Below are 17,206 nucleotides of genomic sequence, written 5' to 3' on the forward strand. Positions count from 1 at the left end.
CTGTTTTCTATCACTGCGTATGCCGGTGTCGCATCAGCTGGCTGGCGTTGATTCGTGCCGAGTCGGCTTTATCAGTTTACATTTGTTTTTCCCTGCTGCTCCACTCAGGTGCGCTGCATAGGCGACTAATAACAACGTAACGAGCTCTAATGCAGGATGTAACGCAGTAAACAGTCAGATATTTGGCTTTGAAATGTAGTGAAGTGAAAGTAAAAAGTTGCAACAACTAAACATACTCAAGTAAGTACAGATACTACTTAAGTACAGTAACGAAGTACTTATACTTCATTACTTTCCACCACTGATGCAGCTGCAGGATGACTTCTTATATACATATGTAACACTGAACGTCTCTTCTTCTGTGTCAGGAAATCCCCATGAATTTCATCGATCCCAAAGATCTGGACATCCCAAACTACGGACCCAAGAACAGATACAAGATCATACTTCCCAGTGAGTACTCTTGTTGCTAAGAAACAGTAACGGTTCAAAAACAGTCCTCATCTGCCATTTCCTGTCGAATCAGGAAGTTGTTTGATTATGTAGGAGGGGCTTAAGGTCAAAGGCCAACAACCCCAAGGACAGCTAATATCGCACCTCCCTCTTCCTTGAGCACACACACACTTGAACAATACATTTTCCTCAGAGTACAGTTTGTTCTCACACTACCAGCCAGGCCTGATTAAGACGTTATATAACACACACACACACACACACACACAGTGTTAGTTATTAGTCTGTGTAGTGAAGAGAGGAAAGGGTTTTCAACACAACAGTGAAGGAAGGGGGGTGTTCCTTCCTTCATTCCTTCCTTCCGGCCAATCAAGGGTAAGGAATGCTCACCTAGTCGGCTGTCTATCAAACTCCTTCCCATGTTTGAGTTTCTGTGTTGTCTTTTCTTCAGCGTTCACAGGGCTGAGTCGAGTTTGAGCTGAAGCGTAATAGGGGCTTGAAACCAAGTCTAGACAGTCTGTAAGCAGATCAGGATGGTGTCTAGGCTTTAACAGGCACGAAACCAGGTCAAGACTTTAACTGGGACCGAGTCTAAATGGAGGTTGGCATCAATTAAAGAGCCTTAAAAGACTAAACCAGACAAAACCTGAGATGTCCACAAGAGAAATGTGTCAGAATGTGTCATAAACTGGCTCAAGAAAAGGGTATAAGACCAAATGACTGATTTACAGGGGATGGAAATCAAGTGAGGCCAAGTCTAAAAGCAGGTCAAGACTGACCCTAAGTGAAAGACGGCATCTTTAGCAGGTCAGGGTCAAATCCAGACTGAAACTAAGACCTAGTCCAAAAAGCATATCAGGGTCAAGACAGTTTAAAAGGTACTTGAATGTTAAAAAAACATGTAAAACGGGTGTAAGTCAGAACAGAGACTGATTCAGTACTTTCCGTTTTAGTTTAGAAACGGAGAATTAAAACGGATACGATCTCCGTCCACAGCAGCGTTTTAGCTGCGTATCAGAGGTACGCCCGTTCGGGTGCGCTGGGCGTGCCAGTGTAAGCATGAAGCAGATGGTCTATTCCGTAGCTACAGAAGATTTGGCTAAAGAATAAAGAAAAACTGACCAGATTTTTCTTTGCATGCACCGATAATGAGCTGGGACTGTTACTGAATGTAACACGGGAGTGTGGCGGCGGAAAACAGACTGGGAGTCGTCGCAAAGTAAACGGCGACATGCACAGTGTAAGTGTTATTTGCACGGTACAGAATATTTTACTCAAAAACTGACACAGCACCGTGTGTCTGCTTTGCATGACTAAGACTCAGAGAGCCGAGCGTCTGCATCATCGTTTCTAAAGTCCTCCGTTTTGGCCCTTCTTCACTAAAACGCCCTCCGGAGTTTCGAAACGCAAAACGGGGGCGGCAGCGTTTCCAAACTTCTCCATTTTAGGTCTTCGTTTTTCGCCGTTTTAGTCTGGACGGAAGGAGCAAATGAAGCTAGAAGGTTTCAGTTTTATTTTGAAAACGCAGTAGTGTGGATGGGGCGTAACCCACAAACATAGACACAAAATCAAGACTAAGGCCAGATGGGGTCAGGAGCCAACAGAGAAAATGGGGGGGGAAGGATACATACACCAATCATTTTAATATGAAACTGATGGTACGGAGAGCAGAACATTTAGATCAGATCAAACTCTCCAGTGAAATGTTACCTTGCCCCCCCACAATCCAAATGTAAAGGCCCGATCTAAATCTCGTTCTTCTTCGTTGCCTCCTTCCCTTCCTCTTCCCCTTGCTCACCTCCTATCTTTGCCGTGTGTCCTAGACCCTCATTCCAGAGTGATCCTGAAGTCGAAGAGCTGCAACGACCTGCTGAGCTCCTACATCAATGCTAACTACATACGGGTGGGTAGCAGCAGTAGTCCAGAATCGCCTCCTATTTTTGGCTCTGTAGCTTTTGTGGCTGCTCCAAGGAGATCAAATTATACACTTGTTAAAGGACTCATGGCAAGTTTTTACAACATTTATTTGTTAAATTTTCTCTAAACCTGAGAACAATCATCCAACACTGACATGATCACATCACTGATGTGTAATGTCTTTTGGTTTCATCGACACACACAAAGGCAGTGAAAGTACTGCAAAAAACTGCAGAAGTCTGTAATGTTGCTCTCAGACTCTATACAATAGACTCTCTTCCTGTCAGGAAACTCCACTGAAGCTATTTAAACTGTCAGACCGCATGAGAACAGAAGCTGTGTTCAGATTCTTTATCCTACTGTACATACCAGCGCAGTGTGTGTCCAAAGCACATTTATCACACGACAGGAAGAAGCTTCACTTTGATCAAAACTCTTTTATTTCACCTAAAACGTTTTGACTGAAGCACTATAACTTTGTTTCAAAAGGTGCTATATTAATACAATTATGAATTAATATTTAGACAATATGACTGACCAAGAAATGAAATCATCAAATTTAATGCCAAACGTGTATTTTTAAATATTTTTGTCACAAAAATGTGTTTTTAATAAAAAAAGCAGAATATAAAGGCCAATTTATTTTTCTGCATCAAACCTAGGCCACAGCCTGACGCGCACTTTCCTAACAAATGTAAATATATGGCGCATCAATGCAAACCTCAAGAGCTGTGATTGGTCCGCTTGGTAACATGGCATTTCCTCCTATGCGTTACGTGCGTTTGACTTTGTGCAGTCGCCAAGTCCGACACCCGCATTGCTTTTCTCTGGCTGCATAAAGTAGGAACCACCTTTTGATTGATATGCTGATGCCGCAGGATCAGTCATTGTTCTAAACTCACAAGAAGCTCGCGCAGTCTGCCGGAGGCAGATTGTGTCCGACTTGATTGGGCTAATTTTATACTCCACCCGTGCAGTCACTTGCAGCTCAGTTTCAGTCGCCGTTGTTTGTAGTAGCCTACACGAACGAAGAAGAAACTGAACACAGCGGAACATTGGAACCCCACCGCCAACTTGTGTTGTGGAGGTGTAACTGCAGGACGATGCAGACACCAACGCAAAAGTATAAATGCTCATGATGGCACGTAGTCTACGCCGTCAGGTATAGCGTAATTTATACTTCTGCGTCGAATCGACGGCGTAGGTGACAGCGTAGCCTACAGGCTACGCAGAGGCTACGCCATCACCTGACGTGCACCTCCTCAAAAATGTAACTACATGTCAAGTTGACGCGGACCGTAAGCTCTGTGATTGGTTGGCTGGGTAGCCTCGCAATGCCGCCATCCCGACCGGAAGTACCCCCGTGCTTTGAAGTAACGTTTAATAGCGGCTGTAACACAGTGAATCAATACTGGACGTTGCAACCCGAGCGAAATGACTCGTTTCGCTATCAGGATGTGATCCATTCGGTCGACAACATTATAAAAGGCTACACCAGCCGCACGTTTACTATTTTACCCCCATTTACGTTAGCGGAGCGCTTAACCGGAAGTTAGCCTGCTTGGCCGGCAAAAGTCAACACGGTGGACGCTGCAGCGCCACTACGGCGTAGGTACGCACGTAGGCCCTACGCAGGAGTATAAATTGGCCTTAAGGCATAGAGTCGACGCAGAAAATTGAATTGGCCTTAAGAAGTAAGGAAAACTTTTCCTTAGTTTTCTGTGCATCTACAGGACACTTCATACATTCACCTCGAGAAGAAAAGTCAATTTAAATAAATGTAAAAATAATTAATACTGATTTAAGGTATTTTAGTTTTCCTACTGTCAGACAAAAGTGACAATGTGCCGTCATGAATTTCTTGAATTCTTCACATTAAGAAGTCTTTCAGAGCTCGTGTCAACAGTGCCGTTACTTCCCCACAGCAAGCTGCTGACGCTGTTGTGTGATTGGCTCCCCTCCCAGGGTTACCTAGGCGACGAGAAGGCGTTCATCGCCACCCAGGGTCCCATGGTGAACACGGTGAACGACTTCTGGCAGATGGCCTGGCAGGAGGAGTCCCCCGTCATCGTCATGATCACCAAACTGAAGGAGAAGAATGAGGTATCGTGAGACGAGGAGGGGGGAGTTAAGCTAAAGTACAGTAAAAGAAGCGGGAGAGAGGTGGATGTGGAGGGCAAAGTTCAATTCTACATGTGACCTGGGACTGTTTTTAAGAAAGCTCTAACATTTAGTTGTTGGAAAGCTTTTTTATATTGTAGTAAAGCTGAACCCAGAATACAAACGGTAACAGATTAAGTGAGTTTGGTTGTTTGTTGTCGTGAAGACGCTGCTGTTCTAAAACTACAGATGTGTGAGCGTCCGTGACCAACAGAGAAATATTTTTTAATAAGTTGGTGCCTACTCTATCTGCCAGTGGTAGAGGAATAATTTGGATATTTTACGTAAGTAAAAAAAGCACAACTACAGTATAAAAATAACATGCTTCAGGTCTTGGCCAATCAGAAGACAGTGGGCTTTGAGAGGGGGGCTCTTAAAGAGACAGGGGCATCTACAGCTTGTTTCAGACTGAGGCTGAAATGAAGGCCTATATGAAAAAAAAACTGTTTTTTATAACTTTGAATCATGCAAATCTGCCATACAGGAGTCACAGAACTACAATATAGGCCTGGAAAAGCAGTATAATAGGTCTCCTTCAAGTAAAAGTACAAAAGCATGATCATCAACGTGTACCAAAAGTCTGCCCATTGCAGAATCATATAAATTTACAGCATAATAATTATTGATGTAGCTGCTAAATGTGGAGCTAATTTTAACCACTAGTGGGTATCTTAATCTATAGTAAAATAGTACATTATATTTTATTAGATAATATTTTGCATAAACAATCTGAATCTATCTATCTATCTATAAAGTTATCAAATAAATTTAGTGGAGTAAAAAGTACAATTTTTCGTTCTGAAATGTTCAAGTACAATGTAGAGGTTCTTATTTTAAGTACGGTGCTTGAGGAAAACATTGCAGTAATGTAACTCAAATCAAATCTCTACAAAAGTTGTTTTTCCAAAAATAAAAATTAAAAAAAATGAAACCAGTAGTTGCTTGTAAATCAGTCTAAAAACTGATGGGATGATTTGGAAAGTACTCAGCAGTGTATGAAATATGTTTCCACTGTCTTTGCATTTCTCTGTAGAAGTGTGTTCTGTATTGGCCTGAAAAGAGGGGAATCTATGGGAAGGTCGAAGTGTTGGTCAACAGCGTCAGAGAGTGTGAACATTACACCGCTCGCAGCCTTACATTAAAGGTACGCAAACTTTTCAAACTTAGTTATTACTTCTGTGTTGTGATAAGTAAAGAAATGTCTTTGTGGGATTTACATTTTTTTGTGTGCAGTGTGGGAATCAAACCCGCATGCTGCAGCATTACTGGTACACATCATGGCCCGACCACAAAACCCCCGACTCGGCGATGCCGCTACTGCAGCTCATGACAGACGTTGAGACGGACAGACGGACGGCTGCCGCCATGGGACCCGTTATCGTCCATTGCAGGTCTAAAGAGAGGGAAACGTGAAAAGGGCTTTTCTATTACTCCTGACAAATGTTTTGAAATAACTCAGTTACCCACGTTCCTCTGCTTGCAGCGCCGGGATTGGCCGGACAGGGTGCTTCATCGCTACAACGATAGGCTGTCGACAGCTGCAGCTGGAGGGAGTGGTGGATGTTCTGAGCATCACCTGCCGGCTCAGAGCTGACAGGTAAAACACTCTTTTTCCTTCCATTTTTACTGACTGGGAAGGAAAAAGACAGAGCCCACCTTTTCTGCGGATTGACCGTGAATGATTTTAGCTTCACTTTTATTCAGAAAACCACGGAGAAATACATGAACATTTATTGTCGGGCTGTCCGGTTGGAACATCGACGTCAGTCCCTGGGACCTAATGATAACCTAATGATTGCAGTGTTTCCCACACAGTCACGGCTGTTAATATAGCTGGGCGACACGCCTAAGTAAGTGTGGGGAAACACTGGAGTCCCAGCCAATCCACAGCAAGAATTTACCCAACATAGTAACCATTTACATATAATAAAAATATTATGTAGTGTGTTTTAGACCTTTTTGGTGTGTTCTGACTGAATGTGTGTGTACTAGCTGTACAGATGTTGCTGCTGTAGCAGCTAGCTAACAATGTAGTCATCTGTGTCTATTTATGACCGCTCAGACTCACCAGTAAATCCAGTTCTTTTGGTCATTTCCCTCAATTTGTCTTCTTTTTCTTCCCATTTTTTTTACGCTCAGTTGTTTTGCTCAAGTTTTAACTTGTGTGGAAGCATTTTTGCTTAGTTTCTTGCTGTTTAGAGCCATTTTGTGTTTGCACCTTATCGTGCTGACTTTGTTGTGTTGTGCTACCTCTAAAACTCACCTTGTGAAAACCATCCTTAAATCTTAAAACATGGTTAATTTTGCTATAAACATTTTCAACAACTTAACGTAAAAGGCTAAGTTTCCTGAATTTCCATTATCAAGATATAAAATATAAATAAAAAAAAAACACATTTCAGCTCTATCAGTATGTTTACTATAGTGTTGGTTTATTTTCTTTAAACACTATAATTTATAATCTCTCTTTTTGTCTGTGCAGAGGAGGGATGATCCAGACAGGTGAGCAGTACGAGTTCGTCCATCACGCCTTGAGCCTGTACGAGACCCGCCTATCTGCAGAAACAGGCCAATGAGTGTGCGCCGCCACAGGAGGTGTCGACCTAAACCTGGATGTGTTGTCATAGTGAGTCCTTTAGCAGGTATGATCCCTGAGATTTGGAAGTTCTCTTGAGATTAGAAACAACTGGAAGAGGTCTTTTTAAGTTTAATGGACAACATGGACAACCAATGAGTTGTGGGTGGAGCCTATTGAAGGAAAGAGGAAAGGTACATTTCTGGAAATGAAATATATCCGTTCTTCTCTGCTGTTTCTTCATGTGTTGTTGGTGGGTGGTTCTCCAGAAGAACTGGAAAGACCCGCCCACTTCACTTCTCTCAACCAACTGACTGCTGGATCGTGACGTTTTTAACTAACCAGATTGTCCTGTTACCTCTTTTCTGTCAAGGAGACGTAGAAATAGTTTGACTGAAATTGATGGTACTTTGTTTAATAACACTGTTGTGTTTGTGTCTTTTTAGATTTAAAAATTATTTTTTAATGTGGGGTTCTTATAAGAAAGGCAATCACAAATTGACTGTTAGCTGGTTGCACCTTTCTGTTAAGCTACGATACAACTGTTGAACAAACCCTTCCAGCCTCCCTTTGTGACATCCACACTCCGTACGATACTCCGTGATTCTGCCACGTTACATTACCCACCTTCAAACCTTTGGGGAAGTCGAACATTAATTTTGACCTTTTATCCTGAGGCGGGTTGTATCATCAAAGTTATTTCATCATCATCTCTTAATTGTTAGAACTTCATTTTAAATGGCATATGTCAGAAAACCTTCAGCTCAAGTAACCTGAAAAGTTAGCTTGACAACTAGCCAGCAGAAACATTTAGCAAACACATTTATTTTTTTATGTTTTTATGTTAACGTTACTTTCTGTTTAACCAGACAGTGTTGAGTAGGTGAGTCAATGCTATGGTTAGCAAGCTAACTAACTGACATTATCTTAAAACCCATTTCATTTGTAACCAAGACTAATAAAAGTACAACTTTTGTGATGCGAATGATTAAACCAACTTTATAATCTTTATTTTCCCTGTCGTCACTGCTCTGCGCATTTCCACTGGACGTATTTTTTGCAGCTTTGAAACTTACAGAGTGCTGAAGTCACAAACGGGGCTAACTCCAGCCATAGATCACACGCTAAAGGCTAACAAACCAATGTAATGATAAATAAGCTCCTGCTAAGCTAGCACTAATAGTACAGCAATCTCATAGAGGCTAATTCTAGCTTTTGTAGTTCGGTGTTAATAAGTATGCTTTAACGTCATTAATGGATGCTAACCTATAACCTCATGCTATTATTAGCCCGCTTTGCTTATGCAATATTTTGTTAAACCAATTAATCTTATATTCCGCAGCTAAACCATGCTCGTAAAATATTATAACAATTTGTAATACTATTTCACAAATTCAGCTTCGCCGAGGTTTTGACTGAGTAAGAATTATGGGAGCTGTAGTTTACAAATGCTGACCTACTAATTGTTGTTTTATCTAAAATAGATAAATTGATGGTAGCAATAGAGACCTAGTTATCCTAGAATATATTGACACGACACCCCACCAACATGTTAAAACATTTAGAAAGACCCAAGGAATAAAATGTACAAAACATTTAAAAATAGAATAATTTATAGATTTGATCCACAATTAAAATGAAAACTGACATTTTAGCCAAAGTTTAGTTTTTCAGCACAGGGCCAAATTGAAAAACATAGTTTGCTGAGACTTATTCATCACACGACAGATTTACACTTAGACTCTGTATAGTAGTTAATCCTGTTTATTGAATTGACAATTCCCATGTTGCTTTATACCAAAAATGTGAAATAATTGTCACAATGGTGCAGTCATCTCATCAGTGTGCTGTTGTAAATCTAGTAAGTGCGTTATTTTTAGTGTATCAAAATAATACCTTTATTTTTATACTGTGTTTTTTTTTTTTTTTACATGTTTTTGATGAGTTTAGCAGCTATTATCCATTTGTCACCTCGCGTGAAAGCTCACGATGTGAGGTACGAACCTCAAATCTCTAAATCTTGAATTTAACAGGAGCGGATGGAAAAATTTTTTTTATCCGAATCAGCAAATCGAATTTTGAACAAGCCACACCCGTTGTTTAAGCTTTACTATCTTAATGATGGAGGAATACGTTTTAAGCATTAGAAGAATAAACATGAAATACTGAGAGATAAAGTTGTTGTGAACAATACGGATTGATTTTGTATTTCTTTAGATAAGTTTTACAATTACATTGACACTGCATTGAAAAATGTCAAAATAGTAATGAGACTACACAACTCAACCAAACCATTCGAGTGCCATTACATTGGAAAAATAAAGTCAAGAAAAGGGTGGGATGCTCAGTTTTTATACGCCCAATATTACTACATGTTTAACCATAAAAGGTTAAGAAATGAAATAAATACTGAGGTGGTTTTATTAGTTCCTGAGGTGTTGATTTGTTTTAGAGATCTGGGGTTTCTACAGTAATGCCAGTAACGAAGAACATAAACAAATACATCTAATCCACTGTCTGTGTGAATGGGATAATGTTGTGTGGTACATGTTAAAGTGCTATTAAACCTAATGTGAGAAGTCGAGTTTCAATCCATGGGCTACAAACATGGAAGTGTTGCTGCTAAAACTGGGAGCGTTGGGACCGGACCGCTGACGGACAATAAACGAGAGAATCTTGGAGGACTCTTTCTTTTTATGTACCAAATATTTTTTTATTTATTCCTGTTATTTGTTATACAATCAAGGGACTTTGGACCTGCGTCTCTTCGTGCCCAACATGCCTCGTGGGACCACCGTCAAAACAATTTTGACTTCGGCCAGTTCAAGAATTGGATTGACTTCAAACTCCAAAGTGGTTAAAAATCTGAAATATTACATTGTGATATTGACGTAACTCTCTGTTTGAACTGATGATGGGATCAATTCACTTTCTGTAGTGAAAGTGAATTGATCCCATCCTCCACACCCACTGCAGCAGCGGGTGCAACAACACACACTGCCTCTGACGTAGTATTGTGTATGTACAGTAGGTGGTGGTTCATGTCCTGTACTCTGTTGTTGTTGACTGTTGATGGAGCTTAAAGGGACACTACACATTTTCAGTTTTAGACAGTTGTCATGCTGTTGTAGAGAACAAAATATTCTTTATATGCATTCATTGGTTACCAATGTAGGAGTTTAACATTGTGTAAGGCTTTATTTTAGAGCTCACATAGTTTTCGCAAATTTTAAATAGAGAAATGAAATGCATCATAGGATGTTTCCTGGAAAGGATTCGGAAATGTGCAACTAAAAATAGGGAATTGGACACAGTACACTTGAATTAATAATAACCAATCAGTTGTTAATTAGTTGTAATTAGAGAATTCTTCAACAGGCAGACAATTATACAATTCAACATATATAGAGTAATAAATACTTACATTTTTTGTGGGTTTAATAGAGAGCCTAAGTCTCTCGCTTCACTTTCGCCCAATGGGACCTTATTTCCGAACAAATACACTGAACAAACACTGAGACCCTGGTTCAATTCCCCACTGTGACACGTCCACCAATGTGTCCCTGAGCAAGACACATTACCCCTAGTTGCTCCAGAGGTGTACAACCTCTGACATATGTATGTAAAATGTAAGTCGTTTTGGATAAAAACGTCAGCTAAATGAATAAAATTTAAATGTAATGTCACAGTTAAGTTGCACTTTACTCGATTTTAAAACACAGCCTAAACCAATAAACTGAAATTTGTAAATATTTATTAAAATAAAATGCCCTGGAGAACTGAAAAAGCTGTTTACCTTACAAACACCCATATCAATAAGAGCAGAGCAATTAATAACAACATTAGCTAGTTAAACTGCCAATTTAAGATCATGCAAACGATAGTTGGCTAGTTTACTACTACTATAACAAGTGAGGGGAAAAAAAAGCTCATGTAAATAAATTCTCCTTCTGCTAACATTAACTAGTACAAGGACCAACTTTGGCTCATGTAAAAGTTCTTTTACCAACATTAGCCAATGAAGTCTGAAAGTTCTCAGTCATCCAGGTCAGACTTGTCCAAAGAAGGTTAAAGATACTAGAAGACATTTCATCTCTCATCCGAGAGACTTATTTGGATCTGAAATGACTGGTAGGGAAACTCAGCTATTTAACCTCAGTGGGGTCGTTTGCCAGGATCGTCGATACCGCTGGTTCGTTAGTGCTCCTGGCTGTGGTAAAGACAGTCGCTACGGTCGTTAGAACCACCCGTGGCCAAGTCTGAACGACCATCGTTGGCATCTTCACCTGAGGCCAAGAGGTATTTCTTGTTGAGTTTCCTGGGAACTTATCCTCCACTAACAATGCTGCCCTTTCATCACTTCCCAGGAAACGTAACAAACGTAACCTCTGGTCGTTCAGACTTGGTTCTAACGACATTACCACAGCCAGGAGCGCTAACGAACCAGTGGTATCGATCCCCACAGAGTTTAAATAGCTGAGTTTCTCTACTAGTCATTTCAGAACTGAAGAAGTCTCTTGGGTGAGGGACGAAACGTCTTCTAGTATCTTCAACCAAGTCCAGTTGCCGTCGTCTTTAACCTTCTTTGGATTAGCTAATGAAATGACCAACTTTGGCTAATAAAGTTCTTTTGCTAATAATAGCTGATGAAATGACCATTTTCAGCTTGTGTAAAAGTTCTAGTGCAAACCAGAGGTTTATTTTCAAACTAATCCTCCACACAACATTTTTCTTCTGCTAGTTAACTACGAAGACAATCAGCTGATTTAAGTTAGCTTGCTAATGATAGATGTTTGTTACAAAAACAGGTGGTGGTACAATCATTTAAAAAAAGCTTTTTTGTTGCATGTTTATTTCTCCTGCACATAATGATGAATACATAAAAAATATTTTATTTAGATTGACCATTTCTGCTGTACATGCATGTGCTGTAGAAGGAATCAAATGTGACAGAAGGTCCTGATCTGAAAGGGAGGGGTGACGGCTTGTGTCTAAGTTAGTACTCGTTAGGGTTGAAATACTAGAACTTTATTTCAAACTTAAAAAAGAAACAAAATATGGCAGTAAACCTTCAATAAATATAACAATTAGCTCACTGACTAGCGAGCAGATTCATTTAGCAAGCACATTTATGTCAATGCTAACAATATCTTAAAATTCAACAATCTTGATCTGAACACACATCAGTTCTAATAATTAGTGTGAGTTTCAGCACGGCAACAATATGAACAAGAATTTTTAGGACAGATTCCATGTAGAGCCACATTAAAATAAAATAAAAATGTTAGTGTCCCTTTAAACTCCTGCTGTGTGGGCAATTCAGCTCGGTCAGCGTACACCTAATGCTAATAAGTGTACGTACGGTACGTGGTTTTTAACTGTATTACTAATCAAATTGAATGTTGTAATAGTCGGGAACATTAGCCACTGAGTAGTGCTGTAACCTCTTTATCTACTCTTCTATATATACATATATATTGTTACCTGTAATCTGTATATAAACACTGGATAAACAAAACAAAGAACTGTACTTATTGAGTTATTGTATGATTTGATTTAGAAAAAACTGGAACTTTCAGGTTTTGAAAGTTTACCAGAGCTTACAGATTGCAGATAGATGCTGTATGAAAAAACAGGTTGTGAGTGGCAGCACTGGCTATCGTAGATCCAGGATCAGTTTACCACATACTATGTTGTTATGACATTTTGAAGTTATTGTAAATTTGTGGATATTATTGATTGAACATCGTACCGTGCATTCGTGTGACTTGCCATTTGAATATCGCAAACTGGTGACACTGCTTCAGACTGAAGTTAGGACTAGGGAAGAAAAATGTTTCCTGTTTGTTAGATTGGTAAACACAGTTCATCCGACCCAGAGCTTTGATCCTCAGCTGGGATCCAGGATCGAGCACAGGATGACTTAACAGGTCATGTTCACTTTTATGGATGTTTGTGGATTATTTTGAAGATTTGTTCAGATTCTTGACAGTGAAGTTACTTCATGGAGGGCAAGGCAAGTTTATTTGTATAGCACATTTCAACAAGGAAATTCAAAGTGATTTACATAAAAGCAACATGGTGCAATAAAAAGACATTTAAATAAAATAAAAAACGAGTAACCAAAAAAAAAAGGTAAAACGCGGCAGTAAAAGTTATAGAGCAGTGTAAGATACCAATCAGAATCATTAAAATACATTTTTATGTTAAAAAACAGTTAACAGATCTGCAGTTTTCTGGGAGTTTCTTCCAGATAAATGAAGCATAAAAACTAAACACTGCTTCTCCTGGGTTAGATTTGACTGTGGGGACAGAAAGCAGAGAGTCTGGATGGTTCATAACGTAACAGAAGTTCAGAACTAACCAACAGCTGTATTTTAAAATCAGTTACTCGACAGACAAAAAGCCAGTGTAAAGACCTCAGAACTGGAGTGATGCGATCCACTTTGTTGGTCTTAGTGAGGTCTCGAGCAGCAACAGCGTTCTGAATAAGCTGCAGCTGTCTGATTTGAAATTTTGTTTTTTAGGGAGACCTGTAAAGACACAGTTACAGTTTGGTGTGTATGGATCTTAAACTGGTGTTCCTAGAAACATGCTGTCATTTAACAAGAGAAAGTGAGACAAAGAGAGAGGGGAAGGGAGCAGGAAGGAAGGAAAGAGGTGTGGATGACTAAAAGTAGCTCCAGCCAACTGAAACAAAGCATTTGGTATTTTAACTTGTAATGCTGCATAATCAACTCAAATGTAAACTATGTGAATTGTGAGGCAACAGATGTACCAATGCAAGACTTATTATGGCGATGAAAAATTAACTTTATCTCCAAACACAAGATAAATTGTAATAGGGACAATACGGTACAAAATGTTGAGACGGCATCATTAAACCTTTATTTCTACAAAATAAGAATGTGCACAATTAATTTAACGTATTTACATTTTTAACAAAACATGTTTTGAATGTGGGGTTTGATTGTCTGTCTGATGAGCAGTATCACTAAAGAAAGTTTATCTTGAACATTTCTTAGATAAATAGCGTTGTAATTTCAACTGAAGTGTTTAATTAGAAATAACAACGGCTGTTCTGGGCTTCTGTCTTCCAAGACTTGAGGAAGTGTTATTGTAAAACTTGATTCTTAAATCTGAAACAAAATTAAATTTATTAAGATAAAAAAGTTTAAATTACAAACTAATACTTTTATATACAGTAGTGATGAAACAAATTTTTTTGTTTTTGTGTTTTCTACCGTTGTATTTGACATGAAAATGTCATTTAAGTTTCGGCTTGGGGTTTTTGGATTGTTTTGGGGAAATTAAGATGGTCATTTATTATAGACTAATTAAAAAAAAAAACAATTATAAAGATAATAGACGAACTGATTCTTAAGATAAACATTAGCTGTAGGCCTAATTTGATATCTTAAAAAAATGAAATTACCACCTTGTCAGAATAAGTCTTAAAATGTATTTATGCACCGATGAAACCAAATTTAACTTAAGAAATGTTAATTACTGAGTGATGATCAATGGAAGGCTTCTCATCTTGTTAACATAACAAGATATTTAACTCATGGAGTAATGATATAAAATGCTGATACAACAAACATACTGCTAACTTAGAACAACAGTTCTTAAAATAAACATGCACCACATAATAGGAACCTTTTTTTTGTTTTATAGCTCCATAATTTTCAAACAATTTCCTAATAATAAATAACAAAATTTAAATAAAAAGATTAATTTTAGGCGAAGCAGTAAGGAACTACGTGTTAACCAACAACTACTTAAGCTTAGTCCTAGTAGTGTATAGCTAGCGTGTGTTAGCCCTTGTTCTTGTAAGGTAGCGTACAATTAGCTGTCAGATTCTGCCCTTGGAGTCTACGCGTGTAGGTACAGAAACCCAAACTATGAAGTTAGAAGTGGCTAAAGTTGGGGAACGGCTGCATTTTGGTGTTGATTCTCAGTTGGATTGACAGTACTAGCACCAGTTTCACATCAGAGTCATTTGGTTGGATAATAATATAAATATACATACTGTTATACTGCTATAAAGTTTCAAGCAGGTGCACTGCTAATTACCAACGTTTATTAATTATCAGCTGCTCCAGAACCATAACTGCAAATCCGAAACAAAATGACGGATTTAATGTGGGAAACTAAATTTACACCCACTCAGATGAATACACATAAAATGCTGTCATGAAAGAAAGAGATGGAGCAAACTTTGGTCTCAGTGGGAATTAATCAAACACTCGTCTCTATTTATAACATCTACCTCTGCTGTTAGTGCAGCTAGGTGTGCTGCCATTGTGGTTACAGGCCTATTTATATCCTCCATCCAGGCAGGGTTTGTAGACGTGCCTTTGCAGTGACTCACAGAGCTGTTGGCTTGATTGAGGAAGACTGTTAGTGACTCCCGACCTCGACACTATAGAGTCTGACCGACAGACAGACAGGAAGAAAGACAGACAGCTGGTGAGACGGGGAGTCCAGAGAAAAGAGAGGAAAGACTGTGTCTGAAGTCTGAGTTGAGGATGGACACGAGGCAGAGAAGAGCCAACGGACAAAAGAGATGAAATTTCTAGGACAAACAACCTAATTAATGTTTTTCGTCAAATTGAGGTATTTTGTTTTTCTAAGAGAGAAAAAGGACATTTAGCTAGTTGTTTTCCAGCTGTTTTGTATTGCAGAAGGACTCGTTCTCCGCTGAAGACCTCAAAGACAAAAGAGGGATATTTTCATCATTATTAAGTGAATATAAACATACATCTTTTACCTCAGCCTCAGGAGTATGGTGGTGCGTGGTGTGTCTCAGGATTTGAAGGACGATCAAAATGCTGAAATGTAAAGTTCACAGCTATCTATGCCGCCTGTGGTTCACGGCGCTGCTGCTGCTGCTCCGGGTGAGTCTGCTCACATTTCTTTACTTCATACCTTTTATGATCTATGTAGGAAATCAACTGACAAAGGAGTTTCAAATGCAATATCAAGCTTATAATGTCAAGTTTTGTGCAACAAATAGTGGAAAAAATGTGTGTTATAAGATTGAAACAGACACTTTTCATGCCACTTTAGTTGAGCTTCATATCAAAAATAAATGGCAATTTTTCGTCTTTTTTATTTATTTATTTTTTTGACAATGAAGAACTGACTTCAGTATATAAAAATGTTTCTTGCATTTTTTTCATTATACCCAGAAAAGTATATCGATATCTAAACAAAGCCACGGCTTAAATGATTCAACCAGTTCATCATTTTACTTCTAAAGTTAAATATTAATTCACATTCTCATGCAGTTTTACCATATAATATGGGCAATATGGAAGCAATACTATATGCCTCGGAATTCAGGTGAAACTGAAAAACAAACGGAAAATAAATATTTATCTCTTTTCTCATTAAATCAAGAAATTAGTCCTTCTAACAGCATCTAATAAGAATGAAAAATGTGATATATGAACTTGAGAGCAGCTTTGCTACCACTGTGCTGTAGATATGATACAGCATGCGTGAGTATTTGAAAGGTAATCCTATCCTTACTTTCAGGGCTTAAAAAGTTTTTCTCTTGTGAAGCAGTACATATGGGAACAGTAATCTGTAAGTCATCAGGGATTTTCTCCACTGTCTTTTCTTGTGTGTCATTCTAGTCATGGTTTGTTTTACTGCCATATTTTCAGCCATGATCTTCTTTTTTTAACAAAGGGTGAAAAGGTTGTCTCAAAAATCCTTGTTACAACATTTTTTGGGGAGATATTTGCTTTTATTGGATAGCTGATTGCACAGAGGCAGACATATGGGGAAATGGTGTCCTCTGCTAGAAGTGAACGAGCGAGGCATTTTGAAACAAGTGATGGCAGGGGTGGTGATGGTGCAGTGGATAAGACACATGCCTTTGGTGTGAGTCCCCACTGCGACACATCCACCACTGTGTCCCTGAGCAAGATACTTACTAACCCCTAGTTGTAGTCCAGAGGCGTGCGACCTCTGATATATATAGCAATTGTAAGTCGCTTTGGATAAAAGCTAGATGAATAAATAAAGTAATAGGACTGCCAATCCAACTGAGAATCAACATCAAGCTGCAGCCCAAACAACCCTGCTTAT

At 39.0% G+C, this 17,206-nt stretch overlaps 2 protein-coding genes across 2 annotated transcripts in view; both read left to right on the forward strand.

Moving 5' to 3' along the window:
* Positions 1-8,116, forward strand: part of ptprr (protein tyrosine phosphatase receptor type R) — a 39,295-nt gene extending 31,179 nt beyond the window's left edge. The window contains exons 10-15 of the mRNA XM_046038877.1: positions 2,277-2,356; positions 4,336-4,473; positions 5,564-5,674; positions 5,764-5,921; positions 6,014-6,127; positions 7,013-8,116. Coding sequence (XP_045894833.1) covers positions 2,277-2,356; positions 4,336-4,473; positions 5,564-5,674; positions 5,764-5,921; positions 6,014-6,127; positions 7,013-7,106 — 695 coding nt within the window. The 3' untranslated portion in view covers positions 7,107-8,116. The remainder of the gene's footprint in view (positions 1-2,276; positions 2,357-4,335; positions 4,474-5,563; positions 5,675-5,763; positions 5,922-6,013; positions 6,128-7,012) is intronic.
* Positions 7,046-17,206, forward strand: part of ptprb (protein tyrosine phosphatase receptor type b) — a 65,422-nt gene continuing 55,261 nt past the window's right edge. The window contains exons 1-2 of the mRNA XM_046038876.1: positions 7,046-7,172; positions 15,884-16,005. Of these exons, the coding sequence (XP_045894832.1) occupies positions 15,937-16,005 (69 nt within the window). The 5' untranslated portion in view covers positions 7,046-7,172; positions 15,884-15,936. The remainder of the gene's footprint in view (positions 7,173-15,883; positions 16,006-17,206) is intronic.

The sequence above is a fragment of the Micropterus dolomieu genome, linkage group LG23 (genome assembly GCF_021292245.1).
Source record: "Micropterus dolomieu isolate WLL.071019.BEF.003 ecotype Adirondacks linkage group LG23, ASM2129224v1, whole genome shotgun sequence".
NCBI classification, from domain to species: Eukaryota; Metazoa; Chordata; class Actinopteri; order Centrarchiformes; family Centrarchidae; genus Micropterus; species Micropterus dolomieu.